The sequence below is a fragment of the Scyliorhinus canicula genome, chromosome 4 (genome assembly GCF_902713615.1).
Source record: "Scyliorhinus canicula chromosome 4, sScyCan1.1, whole genome shotgun sequence".
Lineage (NCBI taxonomy): Eukaryota > Metazoa > Chordata > Chondrichthyes > Carcharhiniformes > Scyliorhinidae > Scyliorhinus > Scyliorhinus canicula.
Window position 1 is genome coordinate 62,045,172 of NC_052149.1, and position 20,484 is coordinate 62,065,655.

General features: G+C 48.7%; 1 protein-coding gene across 2 annotated transcripts in view; it reads left to right on the top strand.

Annotated features, from left to right (window-relative positions):
- The window catches only part of frem1b (Fras1 related extracellular matrix 1b), a 344,830-nt gene that overhangs the window by 162,439 nt on the left and 161,907 nt on the right, over window positions 1-20,484 (top strand). For both annotated transcript variants that reach the window (XM_038794342.1, XM_038794341.1), the window contains exons 15-17: window positions 5,807-5,900; window positions 14,032-14,284; window positions 15,259-15,453. In XM_038794342.1, coding sequence (XP_038650270.1) covers window positions 5,807-5,900; window positions 14,032-14,284; window positions 15,259-15,453 — 542 coding nt within the window. The remainder of the gene's footprint in view (window positions 1-5,806; window positions 5,901-14,031; window positions 14,285-15,258; window positions 15,454-20,484) is intronic.

Genomic DNA, 20,484 nt, shown 5'->3' on the forward strand with positions numbered 1-20,484 from the left:
GGTCATCACCCGAAGTTCACCTCGACGACTACGACCTCCGCGGACAGTCATCACGGGGCCACTCCAGCACTGCTGATCGAGCCACCGACTACCCGCAACTCAACGCAGTCACTTTGGACCAGTCGCGTCCGAAGCACCTCAGGAGCTCGATGATGTCCGTTCAAGTCAACGGATACAAGACACCGTGCCTCTTCGACTCTGGGAGCACCGATAGCTTCGTACATCCTGACCTGGTAAGACGCTGTTCACTCCCAATCTTCCCCGCACGGCAAACTATCTCCCTCGCCTCGGGTTCGCACTCGGTCCAAATACAAGGGCGCACCGTTGCGACCCTAACAATACAGGGCGCCAGCTACTCTAATTTCCAGTTGTATGTACTCCCCGACCTCTGCGCCCCACTCTTACTTGGGCTCGACTTTCAGTGTAACCTCAGGAGCCTCACACTCAGCTTCGGCGGACCCCTACCTCCTCTCACTATATGCAGCTTAGCGACTCTAAAAATGGACCCCACTCCACTCTTCGTTAACCTAACGGCTGTAAACCAGTAGCCACTCGCAGCAGGCGGTACAGCCTGCTGGACAGAGTATTTCATTAGAGCGGAAGTCCAGCGGCTCCTATGTGAGGGAGTCATAGAGGCCAGTAACAGCCCCTGGAGAGCTCAGGTGGTGGTCATCAAGACCGGGGAAAAGTTCCGAATGGTGGTTGATTATAGCCAAACCATTAACCGATTCACGCACCTCGATGCGTACCCCCTCCCCAGAATTGCAGACATGGTCAACCAGATCGCCCAGTACCGCATCTTCTCCACGGTGGATCTGAAGTCTGCATACCATCAGCTCCCAATCCGCCCGGAGGACCGCCACTACACGGCGTTCGAGGCAGATGGCCACCTCTTCCATTTCCTCCGGGTCCCTTTTGGCGTCACGAACGGGGTCTCGGTGTTCCAAAGAACAATGGACCGAATGGTGGACCAGTACAGGCTGCGGGCCACATTTCCGTACCTGGATAACGTCACCATCTGCGGCCATGACCAGCAGGACCACGATGCCAACCTCCACTGATTTCTCCAAACCGCCCAGAAACTTAATCTCACCTACCATAAGGAGAAATGCGTTTTCCGCGCTACCAGACTAGCCATCCTCTGCTATGTCAAGGAAAACGGAGTCCTGGGCCCCGACCCAGACCGGTTTAATTATGTGCTCCCTCATTGTCCCAGGGCCCTCAAGAGGTGCCTGGGATTCTTCTCTTATTACACCCAGTGGGTCCCCCAGTATGTGGACAAAGCCCGCCTACTATTTAAGACCACACTCTTCCCACTGTCAGCAGAGGCCCGCCAGGCCTTCAACTGCATCAAGGAGGACATCGCCAAAGCCGCCATGCAGGCGGTGGATGAATCTGTCCCCTTTCAGCAGGAGAGCGACACCTCAGAGGTCGCTCTCGCCGCCACTCTGAATCAGGAACGGAGACCAGTAGCTTTCTTCTCCCGAACCCTCTCCGCTTCGGAACTTCGACACTCCTCAGTCGAAAAAGAAGCTCAAGCCATTGTGGAAGCCGTACGGCACTGAAGGCACTACCTCGCAGGTAGGAGGTTCACCCTCATCACCGACCAGAGGTCGGTTGCCTTCATGTTCGACATCTCGCAAAGGGGCAATATATAAACGATAAAATCTTGCGGTGGAGGATCGAACTCTCCACCTATAATTATGACATCATATATCGACCGGGGAAGCTCAACGAGCCCCCAGATGCCCTGTCCCACGGCACATACGCCAGCACGCAAGACGGCCACTTAAAGGCTATCCACAATGACCTCTGCCACCCGGGGGTCACCCGGCTCGCCCACTACGTCAAAGCCCAAAATCTGCCTTTCTCCACCGAGGAGGTAAAAGCCATCACCAGGGATTGCCCGATCTGCGTGGAGTGCAAACCGCACTTCTATAGACCAGACAAGGCCCACCTGGTAAAGGCTTCCCGGCCCTTTGAACGCCTGAGCATCGATTTCAAAGGGCCACTCCCCTCGACCAATCAAAATGTGTACTTCCTCAACTTCATAGACGAATTCTCCCGCTTCCCCTTTGCTATCCCGTGCCCCGATATGACCTCCCACACAGTCATCAGAGCCCTGCACAGTGTCTTCACCCTGTTCGGCTTCCCCAGCTAAGTACACAGCGACAGGGGTTCGTCCTTCATGAGCGACGAGCTCCGTCAGTACCTGCTCGGCAAAGGCATCGCCTCGAGCAGGAGTACCAGCTATAACCCCAGGGGGAACAGGCAGGTGGAGAGGGAGAACGCGACGGTCTGGAAGACCGTCCTACTGACCCTCTGGTCCAGGAATCTCCCGACCTCCCACTGCAGGAGGTCCTCCCCGACGGGCTCCATGCAATTAGGTCCCTCCTGTGCACTGCCACTAACCAGACCCCTCATGAGCGATTATTTGTTTTCTCTAGGGGCACTACCACGGGGGCTTCGCTCCCATCTTGGTTGAGGACACCGGGCCCGGTTCTCCTCTGGAAGCACGTCCGGACACATAAAACGGACCCACTGGTAGAGAGGATACTACTGCTACACTCAAACCCACACTACGCCTTTATTGAACACCCCAACGGCCGTCAGGACACCGTTTCCCTCCGGGACCTGGCGCCTGCAGGATCCACCACTACCACCACCCCTGCCGAGGTACCCCTCACACTACACCCCACCCGACCACCCACGCCCTGCGCCCCCGCGCCTATAGGTTTCCTGCACCCTCCTTCGCCCGTCGCACTGGTCAGGAACGAAGCTTGGACCGAACCACCCCCGGAGTCCACCCTCAGATCCACACCGCCAGTCACCACCCAGCTACCCGAAGAGGCTGCAACCCTGGTGCTCCGCCGATCCCAAAGGACGACTGAGCCACCGGACCGGCTCGACCTGTAGACCCGTCACCCCCACCGGACTTGATTTTTTTACAGGGGGTGAATGTGGTGAATGTACCTCATGTAATTCACACTGTATAGTATTGCGTTCACACTATATAGCATTGTGTCCTTGCGGGCTCTGCCTGTGAGCCGTTGCGTGGCTCTGCCCACAGGGGGAGATGAGGAGCTTGTACAGGGCTCCACCCTTGGCTCCGCCCATGGCTCCGCCCATGCCCCCTCCCACTACCGGAAGTATAAAGTACTGCAGCCTTGTGAGTCTGCCCTCAGTTCTTCTGGTCGCAGGCAGGCTCAGTTGTAAGTCTATTAAAACCACAGTTTACTTCCTATCATGTCTCGAGTAAATTGATGGTCACATCAGTGGGCAGGATCACTTTTTGGTAAATCTGCATATTATATTGAGAGAGTAAGTGTCACTCTAATGTGAAGATTCCTGAGTACCTGAGGCTTTGGGATTCATCCTCTTCATCCTAGAGAACTTGGCCAAGTGCCGTTCAACACTGGTCCCCACAAACAGGGACCAGCAGAACGGCACTCGTGGGGGTCTCCCAGGGATTTGGTGGCCCCAGCTGCATGCCCTTCAGGCAGGCTGGTGCCCCGGCACTGCTGGTTCCACCTGAGCACCCTAGCAGTGCCCATGCCAGCTGGCAATGCCATTTGTTCACCCTGGCAGTGCCAGGCTGGCACCCTGACAGTGCTCATACAAGCTGGAAATGCCAACTGGGTACCTGGGTGGCACAGCCAAGGTGCCAAGATGCCATTTTGTGTGCATGCGTGATTGGACTGGGGGTGCCCTGTGTGGTTGTTGGTTGGGGGGGGGGCGTGCTGAGGGGCCAGGCATCCTCTCATGGTGCGTTCGGGTTGAGGGGAGGTTGAGGATCGTTTCGGAGACCTCGGAGATTGGGACACCATTTAAAAATGTCGTCCTCATCACTCGCTACACTGGGGAGTTCTAGCGAGCGGAGCTCCCCAGTGTGCAAAATGGGGCTATGTGTGGCCTCAGCTGCGCGGTCCCCAATGATGCCCCTTATACATTGCGAGTCGTGTTGAATAGCCATGTGTTTCTCGGCACTGTGAGCACTGGGAAACATATGGCTAAATGCGCACGCTGTTCCCATTTGGTTGAATTAAGCCCATAATCTAGTTTCCCAAACGGAGAATCCAGGACAATATCTGTAAATAGTGCCCTTGGCAGAGCCTTTAGGTGCTTGGATGGAAATAACTGGGTGATTATACAGTAAGCATTATGTTGGATATTTATATCCGGTCAGTTAATTTCCTGGGGCAGCCAGGAATAACTTGCTGCCAAACCTTGACATGGCCTCTACTGTGATTTAAAATTTATCCTGGAAGAATTGACCCATAATGCAAAAGATGATATTAAATCACTGACCAAATCAACAGCTTGTTAGGGAATCTTTTTTTTAATATAAATTTAGAGTACCCAAATCATTTTTTCAAATGAAGGGACAGTTTAGCATGGCCAATCCACCTACCCGGCACATATTTTGGATTGTGGGGCGAAACCCATGCAAACGCGGGGAGAATGTGCAAAAAGACAGTGACCCAGAGCCGGGATGGAACCTGGGGCCTTGGCGCCGTGAGGCAGCTGTGCCTCACTGGTATTAGGAAGCCTTAATGAAGTGCCCCCTTAATTACATTAGAAGTTGAGATTCTCCTAACATGTTTTAATTACACGGAGAACCAATGCAGCAGCAAGAGTTGTTTCACGGTATCTTGTGCCGGATGAAAATATCTTTTTTTTTAAGGCAAAACGTCCTTATTTTTACCTGATGCCTTGCTCCAGTTGCAAAACTCAGTTCAGTGTAGTTTCTGCAACGTTTTGAGATAATGTAATCCGTGAGCTACAGCTATATTCTCTTCCTGCGTTACTGTCAGAATGGAGATACCAAAACTATGCTTTGCTCATCAGTCTCCAACTTCCAGTGAAATGTCCAAAGTATATTTAATGAACTGGGTCACCAACACTGGTCATGTCAGTCGCACTTTCTTCAGGGATGGAGAGATCTTACTACCAGTCCTTCAATGACCACTGGAGACCTTGCCTTGAAACTAAGTCTTTTGTTGTCTTTTTTCGTTTTTTGTGAGGACAGGAGGAACAGAAGTGTTCCTCCAGACCCCACAAAAATCTTCTGATTCACTCGCAGCCGCACTCTCCTGCAGCTCAATAGAAAACGGCTGAACCTGAAATTGGTTCAGGTCTCCAGACTGTTGCTAATTGGGAGCTCTCTGTTTGGTTTCTCTGCCGGTAATGTCAGATCTCAGAAGAGAAAGGTCAGTTTCTAATCTAACCCATTGCACCAGCCAGACTCTTGTAGTTAAAGTTAAAAAATACTAACTGCAACATTTCTGATACAAAGTCATGTTTTCAAGATGCTGATTATGCAGCTTGTTTCGATAAAGATACTGGCACACCGAGAGCAAATATGCATGTTAGCTGACACACTGATTCACTCAAACTTTCAGATCAGATTTATTCAGCGACAGAGTGTTCTTCCTCATAACTACTATAGCTGTTGACATTGATACAATCTGTTTCCGACTTTTCAATCGGATCAGTGTTTCGCTGTGGACAGACCTCTGAGGTTTGTTCACAGTTGTCCTGTTGTGTGATTTGGCCATAGCATTATACACATCTTTTGAATAAGGTGCAGACCATGGAGTTGTTGGTCAATTTTGCAATGTCTTTTTTCAACAAGTTTCATGCAAAATAATAAAGTCTTACTCTGTCTATTCTAGTAATTGTAGAATACAAGTGTAATTTGAGCTTGTGTCCATAGGTGTGAAGGTAGCACTTGAACTGTCGTGTTGTTTTTTCGCTTATGATTGTGTTGTTTTAATTTGTGGCGTCATTTCCACTCTGTTCACAGGTACAAACATGATGATTCAGAAACACTGCATGATTTAGTTGTGTTTACAGCCACAGATGGATTTAACACTGCAGATGAGGTGTTGAAAGTAAAGGTAAGGACAAAGGGAATGTGTCAATATATGTTGCAACATATGATAAAAGTCTGTTTCAAAGCTTTAGATAACATTGCACAACAGTGAGTTGTAATTTGATTCCTACACGAGTGTTGGTCTGATACATTGTTTAATATTTTTGCTCCGGACAAACAATACAATGCCAAAAAACGGAACTTGCAGTATGTGTTACCAAGTTTTACAAAGCATTACCAGCACAGATTGTTTATGTTCCATATGAACGTCCTTCTACACTACTTCATTTCACCCCATCAAAATATCCATCTATTTATTTTTCCTCTTGTACTCAGCTAGCTTCCATAGAAACATAGAAAATAAGAACAGGAGTATGTCATTTGTCCCCTTAAGACTGCTCCACCATTCAATATGATCATGGCTGGTCCTCCACCTCAATGCCATACTCCTTTGCTCTACCCATACTCCTTGACACCTTTAGATTCTATGGACGGGATTCTCCGACCCCCCGCCAGGTTGGAGAATCCCCGGGGGGGCGGCATGAATCCCGCCCCGCCGCTCCGACGCCGGCTGTCGTATTCTTCGGCGCCGGTTTACGGGCAGGGACGGGGTTTACGCCGGTCGGGGGCCGTTGGCAGCGGCCCCCCAGCAATTCTCCGGCCTCGATGGGCCGAGCAGCCGTCGCTTCCTGGCCAGTCCCGCCGGCGTGAAATGGACATGGTCCATCGCGGCAGGATCTGGCTTGTAGGCCAGCTAGGTGAGTCCTCGGGGGGCTGCGGAGTGATCCGGCCCCGGGGGGGGGGGGGGGGGGGGGGGGCACGGTGGCCTGGCCCGTGATTTGGGACAACCAATTTGCGGGTGGGCCTGTGCCGTGGGGCATTCTATCCTTCAGTGCTGGCCTCTGTAGGGCTCCGCCATGGCAGGTGCGGAGAAGGTGCGCATGCACCAACTCGGCCGGCCCTTCGCTGCTGGTTGGCGCGGTGCCAAACCCTCCGGCGCCGGCCTAGCCCCCGGAAGTGCGAAGGATTCCGCACCTTCCGGTCAGTCCGATGCCAGAGTGGTTCTCACTGCTCTTGGCGCCAGCGTCGGGCCATCCGGCCAGTTGTGGGAGAGTCCACCCCACAAATCTATCTATTTCTTTCTCAAAAATAGTCAGCAATTTGGACTCTCCAGCCTTCTGTGAAAGAAAATTTCACAGGCTCACCACCCTCTGAATGAAGAAGTTTATCCTCATAATAATCTATAAGCAAATTGTTGCAGATACTGGAATTTGAAATAAAAACAGAAAATACTGGACAATCTCAACGGGTCTGACAACATCTGCGGAGATAGAAGAGAGCTAACATTATGAATCTGGATGACTCTTTGTCAACAAGGTTTATCCTCTTCTCAGTTAATCCTCATCTCAGTCCTAAACAGCCTACCCAGTATCCTAAAACAATGACCCCTTGTTCTCGACTCCCCCAGCCAAAGAAAGCAACATTCCTGTATCCATCTGTCCAGGCCTGTCAGAAATTTATATGTTTCAATGAGATCCCCCCTCATTCTTATAAACTCCAGTAATATCGGGCCTAGTCGACACAATGTCTCCTCAAATTACAATCTTGCCATCCCAAGAATCAGTTCCCTTAACCAATTCCCTCTCTATGGGTGGCACGGTAGCACAGTGGTCAGCACTGTTGCTTCACAGCTCCATGGTCTTAGGTTCGATTCCTGGCTTGGGTCACTGTCCATGCGGAGTCTACACGTTCTCCTCAAGTCTGGGTAGATATCCTCCGGGTGCTCCGGTGTCCTCCCACAGTACAAAGATATGCAGGTTAGGTGGATTAACCTTGCTAAATTGCCCGTTAATGTCCAATAAATTAGGTGGGGTTACAGGGTTGCTGGGATTGGGTGGAGGTGTGGACTTAAGTAAGGTGCTCTTCCCAAGGGTTGTTGTTGACTTGATGGGCCGAATAGACTCCTTAAGCACTGCATATTCTATGATCTATGTCTATGCTGTTTATCCCAACTGGTCTTTCCACACTTGAACATTTCTGGGTAACAGGTCTATCTTGAATTCCTTATTGAATTTATTGTGACCATAGTATATTGATGGCCCAAAGATTTACTTTCTCCCACAAATGAAAACATCTTCTTTATTTTGAACCTATCAAAACCTTTCAAAATAGGAACATAAAAATATAAGGGGCGGAATTCTCTGGCCGTTCGCTGGTGGTGGGATGCTCTGGTCTCACTGGCAGCACACGCCCGCCTGTGGGTTTTCTGGTTGCATAGGCTGGTTTCAATGGGAAATCCCACTGATGGCACGCTAAATTCTCCATCCTTGCTAGTAGTGGTAGCGGGGCACTCTAGCAGTGGAGAATCCACCCAAGAAATTGGAGCAGGAGTTGCTCATTGGCCCGTCGAGCCTGCTCTATCATTTAATATGATCATGTTTGATCTCTCACTTCCACTCCACCTTCCCGCACTATTCCTTATGCAAATTTCAAATTCCCTCAGTCCCAAAAATCTATCCACCTATGTCTTGAACATACTCAACAATTGGGCATTTACATCACTTGTTGGGTTGGATTCTCCGGTCGCCGACGTCGAAATTGTGTTTGGCGATCGGCCGGAGAATCCAAGTTTATGACAGAATCGGGGGTGGTGGCACTTTTGTGATGCTCTAGGAGTACGCCGCGCCACGTATCGACGGCCGCAGGACATTGCCTGAGTCCCGCCCTCTGATGCTCCGCCCCCAACCGGACGTGTTCCCGATGGCGTGGGTCTCTCATGGTCTCATCCGTTGGGAACGCGGCGTGGCAGGCTGCGGACTCAGTCCAGTGCCGCCACAGATGGGGCATGGCCGATCCACGGGCAGGATGGAAATTATTCGGGGCTGGGTCACTGTGGGGGGGGGGGGGGGGGGGGGGGTGTGGTCTGGGGGGCGTGAGCCGGCTAAAGTGGGAGCACTATTTTGCGGGCTGCGTCCACCATGTAGCATGGTGCGGCCGCTGCGGGCCATCGCCGTGCACATGCGCGGCCACGGACCCTGAAATTCTCCGGGGTGGATCGGCAGCTAGAGCTGGGTGCTCTACCCTGCCAGCATGCTAGCCCCCAGCAAAACGGGGAAATGGTGGTCGTTTTGCATCATTTTGTTCTGGCGTAAAACATCACCGTTCCCACACCGGTGTGGGGACATAGCCCCAGAATCGGAGAATCTATCCCGTTAATTTAAAGGACTGTGCTCAGAATTAAATCCACAAGCTTTATCGATACTTTTTAAAATACTTCATGCCAAAGTGCACAAAACACTTACCTGTCATTGAGCTGAAGACTGACTTCTGGGGTGAGTCTTCAGCTTGTCATGTCAGAGAGAATGTGCTGTGGGGTCAGGCATCGGCAGTCATTTCACCAGTGGATCCATGGAGCAGCTGGGAAAGCAGGATCCTGCTGCAGCCGCTGAGAAAGATAAGGATGTCATTTAACATGCTGTCGGGACTGTACGCCACCGCTTCACCACTGACCGTAAGATCTGGGATATCATCTGATTGGTGTTTGCAGGCCCATGCTCTGTGCAAATTGGTTCCCATTTCCTATATCATAACACTGACTGCATTTCAAAAGGAATTTATTCGTTTGGGTATCCAGAAGACGCACAAGAACAAAATATCAGTTTTATTTTATATGTTCATTTTGTTCCTCTGATTTTCCATCTTACACACTTGAACTGTGAGAGTAGATGGTGATAACACCATGCAATTTCAAAATTCTGGTCTAGGCTGAGAGCTTGGTGGTGGCCAAAATGTAGCCTGGTTTCGTGCCATTTTCTACTGGTTGGGCGAGAGAATCCTCCACCTTCCAATAGGTCAGTTGAGCATATCTTAGGAAATTACAAATGAACCTTCTGCAAGTATTCCTTTATCAACTAACAGGACTGAGAGCTGGCACAATATTGGTGGAGGCTCCTGAATAAGTCCCAGAAAGGATGGGTTGCCATTGTTATGCCTGTAAATGGTTCCTTTTGGAACTGGCAATTTTCTAAATTGTGGATTCCTTGACCTAGGAAGAGATTTGGAGTGACCTGTGATGGAGTGACTTTGGGCTGCTTTGGATTAGAGGCGTGCAGATGGGGGATCACTTGGTGCCAGTAGCTCAACAGATTGGGTGGAATTCTCTGGTCCCTGCCGCTAAGATCAGGAATCCTGATCAGGCAGAGAATCCCACATTGGTCCAAAACAGGATCGGTGCTGAAGGCAGACCCATCCCCTTTCCCCACTCCCACCCCGCTGGACATAGCAGGCTTCCCACCCCATGCCAGCAGGAACATGCAAAAAGGTCCTTTGCATTCATTTGAATAAGATTAATGTGTTGTAAGCCTTAATCTCCCCCCCCCCCCCAAAAAAAAACTCCACCGGACAGGCTTTGGTGCAAGTATTGACAAGAGCAGTCCTGGCATGATGGTGCTGATACGACCATAAGACATACGACATAGGAGCAGAATTAAGCCACTCAGCCCATGAATCTGCTCAGCCATTTAATCATGGCTAATATTTTTCTCATCCCCATTCTCCTGCCTTCTCCCCATAACCCCTGATCCCCTTATTAATCAGGAACCTATCTATCTCGGTCTTAAAGACTCTCAGTGATTTGGCCTCCACAGCCTTCTGCGGCAAAGAGTTCCACAGATTCACCATCCTCTGGCCCCAGGGGGAGTCAAGGAGGTTAGCCCATTGCTCATGTGCCCCTCGGCCGCTGCCAGGCAGCTAAGTGCTAACTGCTTTTCTGCAGTTAGAAAAGAGGAAGTGAAAGCACTTAACATTTTTGAGGTAGCTAGTAGCTATCAATCAGAACAAGGATGTTTATAAACATTGCAGTTGGGATCAATGGAGGGTACTTCAGATGCATTCAAGCCTGAAGGGAAAGATACATAAACAAACCTCCAACCTACTGTGTTTAAAACATTAAGCTGCCAATCAAAAGCTAGTTAAAAGTATTACACTGTGTTGTACATTTTCTAAGGTGGTCAAGACATTAAAAAGCATCTGTTTGAAATACATACAGCTGACTGAAAAGATGTGAGGAAAGCAAAAATGATCTGGCTTGATTTTTCAGTTAACTGTCTGATTTGCTCATCTGGTGTCAGGTAGAGCAGTTCAGGGAGAGAAGGTCACTTCAATGTTTAAACAGGTCAGACATGGATGATGATGTTGAACAGAGGGCTACCTGAGATCAACATACCAAGAATGATCTTAAGGTCGCCCAGGACTGGAAAGGGCAGCCCAGACACAGGAATCCTATACTTGCAGAGCATCCTGGGGTCAACCCCTTGCCCACAGCCTAAACCTACCTAAACCTACCTAACCCCCAGGACCCTTTGGGGACCCTCCCTCTTTTGCCTGGCAACAGCAGAGTGGCACATGAGCAAGGGCTAATGTCCTTGACCCTCCTCGGGCTCCAGCATGCCAGGCTAGGGTGTCACTGCCAAGGTTTCAGTGCATTGGTCCCAGGGCAGTGCACAATTGACAATGCCAGAGAGTGGGGCCGGATGGTGGGCTCTGGGCTGGGGTCTATCTCTGGCCGCTGGGTTTGATGTGCTCACTCAAAATGGTGGCCCAAGACCAATAAGTGCCAGGAAACTAGTGTGTTCATTGCTATGCAGAGTAAAGGTATGAGAATACCATCTTGGCCACACACCTAGTGCTAATGGGTCACAGTTCTAATTCTCTGCTGACGGGAGAACTTAGTCTCTGGAACAGGGTATCCTGCCCAATCCCCACAATTTGAGGTTAGGTTCATATTCTTGTGCTTGGGCAGGTGAAGGTTCCACTTGGCCACGATTATTATCATGAAGCAGGTAGTGTTGGGAATGCTAATGGGGCTAAAGTTAGTCAAATCTCCTGGCCATGGTGAAATGCATCCCAGGGTACTAAAAGAGATGGTGGTGAAAATAGCAAATTCGCTCGTGGTAACTTACTAAAATTCGCTGGACTCTAGGCTTCATGCTATGCCAGTCGGGGGCTGTTGGCAGCGCCCCCCCCCCGGCAATTCTCTGGGTCTCGATGGGCCGAGCGGCCGCCCACTTTTGGCCAGTACCGCCAGCGTGGATTAGACATAGTCCCACACGGCGGGACCTGGCAGGTAAGTCAGCTTGGGCGGTCCTCGGGGGGGGCGCAGGGTGATCCGACCCCAGAGTGGGGGGAGGGGGTGCCCACGGTGGCCTGGCCCACAATCGGGAACCACCGCGGGCGGACCTGTGCCATGGGGGCACTTCTTCCTTCCGCGCCGACCCCTGTAGGGCTCCACCATGGCCAGCACAGAGAAGACACCCCCCCTGTGCATGCACCAGAATACGCTGGCAGTTCCGCGCATGCTCACGCCGGCCCTTTGGCGCATGCGCAGACCTGCGCATTCCCTTCGGCGCCGGCTGGCGTGGCGCCAACCCCTCCAGCGTCCACCTAGCCCCCGGAAGTGTGGAGGATTCCCTTACTTCCGGTCGGCTCGACGCCGGAGTGGTTTGTGCCATTTTTGACGCCGGCGTTGGGCCATCGCGCCGATTCTGGAGAACCCCACCGGTCCCCCAGCCGCGTGTTTCTCAGTGATGTGCCATTCACGGTGGTGGGATTCTATCTTCCTGATACTTTTCAATGGGATTTCCTATTGAAACCACCCAATGCCACCGGGAAACCCACGGGTGGGAGTGCACTGCCAGCGGGAAAAGGGAACCCCGATGGCTGGAGAATTCTGGCCATGGATTGCTGGGAAGACAGTCTTTTACACTTCAGTGTGTAATATTTCAACTACATAGAGAACGTAGAACATACAGTGCAGAAGGAGGTCATTCGGCCCATTGTGTCTGCACCTACCCACTTCAGCCCTCATTTCTATCCTATCCCTGTAATCCAATAACCCCGCCTAACCTTTTTTTTGGTCACTAAGAGCAATTTATCATGGCCAAACCACCTGACCTGCACGTCTTTGGACTTTGGGAGGAAACCAGAGCACCCGGAGGAAATCCACGCAGACACGTGGAGAACGTGCAGACTCCGCACAGACAGTGACCCAGCGGGGAATCAAACCTGGGACCCTGGTGCTATGAAGCCACAGTGCTATCCACTTGTGTTACCGTGCTGCCAATAACTAGTATAGATAAAGCCATGAAGGCATCTCCAGCTCGATTATGTACACTGGAGCTGATCTGTTTTTACCTCCCAGAGTAGGCACAGTCCCTCAGGCTAGCTTAGAGACAGAATGGCTAGAGTTCCTCAGCTGTTGGGATTCTCTTTTTCCGCTGGCACCTCCACCCGAGGGTTTTCCAGCAGCATGGGGTGGCTTCAATGGAAAATCCCATTGACAAGCAGCGGGAAGATAGAATCCCACAGTCAGTGAATGACATTCCACTGGGGACTCGGGACTCCAGCCCATTGTGTACCAATCAGGTTGGCACATGGGCACCTTGGTCATCTTCATAGCTCAGAGTACAACTGAGTACATGCATGCACATGCTTGATATACAAAGGAATCTGAAGAAGCCAGGTGTACATACAAGTATTAACTTAGGAAACTTATTATTTCCAAATAGCTGATTTTGTTTTATTAAAATATTTGTCCCACTAGCCATTGCCTAAGATCAGTGCCGTGTGTCTCACTCACTGTCCAATCTTTTTGTTTCAAACCATACATTATGTGCAGGTTCTTAGGCCCCTATGTTTACCGAGATATGAGGAAGTTAAGGGGAAAGCACCATCATGGCGCAAATCTGACAAGGCCAGGGACACAGTGTTCTCGCTGAATTTAACAACAGGAATGTATGATCAATTTTTTCTTTGTTTCTGGGCCTTCAGCCAGTCAGCTGGAGACCTTTGAGGATATGGTCCCTCATCATTAGGGAGGAAGGAGGCTGGAGATAGAGGTTTGGCAGCGGTTTTTACAGGAGGGGGCAAAGCCAGGGATCAGTACTTAGGTGGGGAAGGTTAGCTTTTGCAGCAGGCCGGAGAAAAAGGTCACATCAGAAGTGGTGAAGCCATTTCCTCCTTCTCTTGATTTATAAGGAGCACTGTAAAAGGGGATGGCAACTTCTACCTCCCCATGCCGGGTTTCCCAAGCCCTTGAGGGAGGGGGAAATTCTGTCCTCGTGCTTGCTATGCTTTAACTCTTTGATCTTTTCTTGAAGATTATACCAATCAATGATGAACCTCCAGAGCTACAGCCACATTTAAAATCTGGCCTGCAATGTCCTGAGGGAGAAATGATCACCATTACCGCAGAGTACCTTTATGCTACAGATACTGACAGTAATGACATGAAGCTGACATATATAATCGCTCGTTCACCAACATATGGAGTGATACAAAGAAATGAAGTTACAGTCGACAAATTTTCACAACTGGATATCATCCAAGGGTTAATCTCCTATTCGCACACTGGTAGGGACATTAGAAGGAGGTAGTGTTAACTTTAACCAGAAAATAAACGTACAAAATAAATATTCCACTTGTTTCACAATTTAATTGTTCAATAGTCTGTGACCATTTCTTAGAGATTTTCCTTTTAATTTTTATATATTAGGCCATAACTTCCTCAGTCTGGCAATCAACACCAGATTGTTGCTCCATAGACACTTAACTGCACTAAAATTCATAAGTGACTGTCTTGCCCGACCTTCCTGACTCAGGTCAGGTGAGATACAGGCAGCACAGCATGTCCCCGGCTCCAGCACTGAAGTCCAAAATAAGCAGAGCGAAGGAGGATAGACCCCTTTTTTACTGCACTATTTGACTATTTGTTTGCATTGTATTCAGATTTTAATTGTATGGCTTTTCACATCTTGGCATTTCCAAAAATTAAAAAAAATCTTTTTAAGGACCTAATTCTGCTAAAATGGGCATTTACTTGAGAGTTCCTCTTTGCTTCAGAGAACGGCAGGACAAGGAGAGGTTTCAGGGAAACACTTTGTCAGACTTCCTCAATATTGAAGCTGCGTTCACCTGCTCTGCCATTCCTTCCCAGACAGACAGCAGAGTTTGGAAGAGGGTACACCTCTATCACAAAGAAGGCAACACTATGTTTCAACACCCCTCAACCTGACTCTTTTAACAAAGACATGTCTCTTCCTTTAGACCTTTAATTTTTCCTTCCAATCTAGTGAATGGAGCAACAGTCAAATCACCAAGATTTGTGAGTTCTCCTTATGCACAGCAGCAGCTTGTGAACTGCTGTATCAAATAATCTGACCCTGCAGCCTCCCTGTGCAGGGCTAGTTTCTGCAGGCAGCATATGTTAATAAAAGGGATTTACAAATCCACTCAAAACCTGAATGTGCTTCCGATGTTAGTACTGGTTGAGACTATCAACCCGATAAGGACTTGTTGACACGTTAATCATTATTTTTGCATTCCAGGCGGTGAAATAGGACACAGTTCTTGCATGGACACTGTAACAGTAATTGTCTCTGATGCAGAAGCAGGTACAGTGGATAGCTGCTGTTATGATGGACCTCTTCCACCACCAGTGCCACTCCATGGCTCTCTGCCTTTCTATGACCTTAACATCACTGTAATGCCAGTCAACAATCAACCTCCTACAATTCAAATTGGTTAGTTCACAATCTTGTATATTTGTATACACTGTTACGACACCTCAAGATTGGTTGGTGTATTTAGAATACTGGGGTCATGAATTCAACATTGTTGCATTTACTTTTTGTTTAAATGGTTTTGTGTCTTTTCCTTCAATTCTATCTGGAAGTGTATTCCATGTGTTGATGGCTTTCTGATGTTATGTTTAATGTACATTCTACCAGCTTAACCCTACATCTTTGGCCCTACTTTGGTTTATGGTTTAAAGTAATATTCTGAGATTTTCACTGCCTTAGACAATTCATAGGGCTATTTCTGCCCCTCAGTTTGGTTTGGGAACATATAGTTTACAGACCAAAATTCTCAGTACAGGACATCCTAGTCTACTGGTGCCAAGCAGTCAAAACAATGGCCAATAAGGCATCCTTCAAGCCATTTGTAATCTTACTTTCTTTTCTCCTTATGTTGAGCTGGATTGTTCTCCAGTTTTTATCCTCCAAGAGTGGGATGACATTGATTCCTTGTCTATTACATAAGCTTATCAAGTTAAGCAATGCATTACTTCTCATGACCCTGATATATTGTACGATGAAGCAACCACAAATTATGTTTATTAACATGGATTCAGAAATATTTGGCTATTCCTGATTTCTATTTGCACCGTTGAAGGAATTCATTTAATAACTTTGCTGTTTACATATGCCGATTGTTAAGATCTCAGACCAACATTTGTTAGGATACCAGGCAAGAACACCAAACAATTTTTTTTTTTAATTTTTAAACTGTGAGGAAAGGATTCTTCACCCAAGGAGTAATGACTCTGATCAATAGGTATATTTTATGGAAAAAGAAAACGTTAAATTTGAACACAGAATTAACCACATTAACTTCAACTAAATAGCTTTACACTCATCAATTTAACAGTTCTTAAATAAAAGGGAAAAACCTTGGGCGAAATTCTCCGCCCCCCACGACGGGTGGGAGAATAGCGGGAGGGCCTTCCCGACATTTTTGCCGCCCTCCCGCTATTCTCCCCCCCCCCCACCGAAGTCCCGACCCGAATCGCTGCCGCCGTTTTTTTTACGGCCGGCAGCGATTCTCAGCTGTTAGATGGGCCGAAGTCCCAGCCCTTTACGCCGTTTTTACGAACGGCAAACACACCTGGTCTTGCCGTTCGTAAAAACGGCGTGACTAACTCGCTATTAATAACCATGGCACCGATTAGCACGGCAGTACCACGGCCGTGCCAAGGGTGCCATGGGCCCGCGATCGGTGGGCACCGATCGCGGGCAGCGGGCCCGATGCCCGCGCACTACTTGTCCTTCCGCCGCCCCGCAGTATCCATTCGCGGGGCGGCTGAGGGGCAACCCGGCCCGCGCATGCGCGGGTTTCGCGCAAAAAACGCGATGACGTCACCCGCGCATGCGCGGGTTGGAGTCTTCCAAACTGCGCATGCGCGGCTGACGTCATATGACGCGTCAGCCGGCGCTAACTCCGGCAAGCGGGCTTAACGATTTTCGTTAAGCCCGTCTTGCCGGAGCCTACGGCGTCGGGCTGCTAGCCCCGACCGGGGACCAGAATCGATCCCCGGTCGGGAAGGGGCGCGCTGCCGTAAAACCCGCCCGGGTTTTACGCCAGCTTTACGATTTCTCCCGTTTTGGGAGAATCGCGCCCCTTAACTTTATACCTTACACCTCCACTATAGACATTCCAATCACGCAACCCAATACAGTTCAAATGCCACTTATAAATAATGTTGACAGAACAGGTTTACTTGCTTATCTGTCCAGACCTTTGGAGAGAAAGACCCTTTCAGTAACAATCTGAAAATCCTTCCATCTGGTCAGACTCTTCTGCTCAACCTGCCAGCATTTTGCAAGACTGCTGTTCAACTTAAAAACTTCCAGCATGCAGCCAAACTACAGACAGATCTGGCTGCTCCCATTAATTACATCATGTGTATCCCACTAAGTTCCATGGCCTGCTTAGCTAGAATTAAACACCATTCCCCCATATATTATCTACATTTCAGGGAATCTCCAGCAATCAAAACATGATTCCATTAACCCCTTTATCTGTAACCAAATAAATGTTTGAAATCAATCCTGACCTCACCTTTTATGACTCCTAATTACAGCTTTAGCAAACATACAGTCTAGATACCTTAATCTAGATTCTTTAATAATATTACTGCAACAAATATATAAATACCTTAATCAAGGCTTTTAATAACATTACTGCCACAAATATAAAATATAATATCTGACAATATCTACATTCATCACAACATTTGTATCTCTTCATCCATCTTCTTCTGACCACCGTTTTCATCCAGGTTAAATTAGCTATCCAAAGAACAAAGAAGAACAAAGAAAATTACAGCACAGGAACAGGCCCTTCGGCCCTCCCAGCCTGCGCCGATCCAGATCCTTTATCTAAACCTGTTGCCTATTTGCCAAGGATCTACTTCTCTCTGTTCCCCGCCCGTTCATTATATCTGTCTAGATGCATCTTAAATGATGCTATCGTGCCAGCCTCTATCACCTCCACTGGCAAAGCGTTCCAGGCACCCACCACCCTCTGTGTAAAAAACTTTCCACGCACATCTCCCTTAAACTTTCCCCCTCTCACCTTAAAATCGTGACCCCTTGTAATTGAACCTCCACTCTTGGAAAAAGCTTGTTGCTATCCACCCTGTCCATACCTCTCATAATTTTGCAGACCTCAATCAGGTTCCCCCTCAACCTCCGTCTTTCCAATGAAAACAATCCTAAACTACTCAACCTTTCGTCATAGCTAGCACCCTCCATGCCAGGTAACATCCTGGTGAACTTCCTCTGCACCCTCTCTAAAGCATCCACATCCTTCTGGTAATGTGGCGATCAGAACTGCACGCAGTATTCCAAATGTGGCATAACCAAAGTCCTGTACAACTGTAACATGACCTGCCGACTCTTGTACTCAATACCCCGTCCGATGAAGGCAAGCATGCTGTAGGCCTTCTTGACCACTCTATCGACCTGCGTTGCCACCTTCAGGGTACAATGGACCTGAACTCCCAGATCTCTCTGTACATCAATTTCCCCCAGAACTCTTCCATTGACCGTATAGTCCGCTCTTGAATTAGATCTTCCAAAATGCATCACCTCGCAATTGCCTGGATCGAACTCCATCTGCCATTTCTCTGCCCAACTCTCCAATCGATCTATATTTTGCTGTATTCTCTGACAGTCCTCCTCGCTATCTGCAACTCCACCAATCTTAGTATCATCTGCAAACGTGCTAATCAGACCACCTATACCTTCGTCCAGATCATTTATGTATATCACAAACAACAGTGGTCCGAGCACTAGTCACCTTTCTCCATTTTGAGATACTCTCTTCCACCACTACTCTCTGTCTCCTGTTGCCCAGCCAGTTCTTTATCCATCTAGCTAGTACACCCTGAACCCCATACGACTTCACTTTTTCCATCAACCTGCCATGGGAAACTTTATCAAACTCCTTACTGAAGTCCATGTATATGACATCTACAGCCCTTCCCTCATCAACTAACTTTGTCATTTCCTCAAAGAATTCTATTAGATCCAGTGTAATTAATCATGTAACTCTTTATATCCCACCAGATCAACTTTGTTTTCTTAACAAACTCCATTCACTGCAAGTTCAGATATGTGTGCAATTCAGTGGCCTTATCACGCCTGACTTGGTGTTGGGACAAAGCCGTTGAATCTTGTGAGAGGTCCGATCAAGATTTGCGATGCTCGAAGTGTCTCGCAAGATTCAACGGAATCTCGCAGCGCATCGTGATCTGCCTCTCATTCTCAGTGGCTGAGGTGCCTCGCACTCTCAAAGACTGAGGCGTGCATATTTAAATGGCCAGCTGTGATGGCACATCGGTTCTCCTGGGGAGTTGAGGCCCCAGGGTGGTTAGGATCAGGGCAGTGTGTATCCTGGTACTCCCCTGGCACCTGGGCACCTTGGTAGTTCCAGGCTGACACCTTGGCACTACCAGGTTAGAAGGGGCACTTCCACCATGTTAGTCTGGCAGTGCTAAGGTGTCCAGGTGCCAAGTTGCCCATGCAAGGGACAGGGAGGCCTTGCCCATAAGAGGTGGGGTGAGGTGGGGGGGAGGGGGGGGGGGGGGCTTGAGGACCCTGGAAGAGGTAAATAGGATGAATTGGGGGGTTCTGGAGGGGTGAGGGGTGATCAAAATATCGGAGCTGCCTTTAAAAATGGCACCCCGATCCCCGAGTCTTCTTCCTGCACAGGCGAGCTCCAGGAAATGACTTAAAGAATGGCCTCGATGGGGAATCGCTTGTCAAGGCCAAAAAAAATGGAAAAATGCCATTGAATAGCAGGGTCTTTCACCCCGTTAAATGCACTGTTTAATGGACTTGAACTTGGGTCTGCTGAATCGCGTCTATGGTAATTGTGAGCTGTATTATTTGATGCTTGAGATGTATTTTCACTGTCTGGGCAAGATGGAGGATCTTTTACTACGATTCTAAACAAGATAATATGTGACAAGTGAGTACTTTATGCAGGTGCTTGGTCCAAAGAGCTGGAAAATGTTTCCTTCCTGATCACTGGCCCTGATCAATACAAAAACCTACCTCACTCCCTGCAAATATTCTAAAGTCTAGACTGCATAACATAAGAACATAAGAACTAGGAGTAGAAGTAAACCATCCAGCCCTTTGAGCCTGCTCCGCCATTCTATAAGATCATGGCTAATCGTTTCGTGGTCTCAGAACCACTTACTCGCATTCTCGCCATATCCCGTAATTCCTTTATTTTTCAAAAAAACATCTACCCTATCTTTAAATATATTCAATGAAGTAGCGTCTACTACTCCTTTCGGTAGGGAATTCCATACTTTAACCACCCTCTGAGTGAAGAAGTTCCTCCTTGATTCAGTCCTAAATCTGCTCCCCCTAATCTTGAGGCTATGCCCTCTTGTCCTACTTTCACCTACCAGTGGAAACATCCTTTCTACTTCTATCTTATTCATTCCCTTCAAAATTTTATATGTTTCTATTAGATCC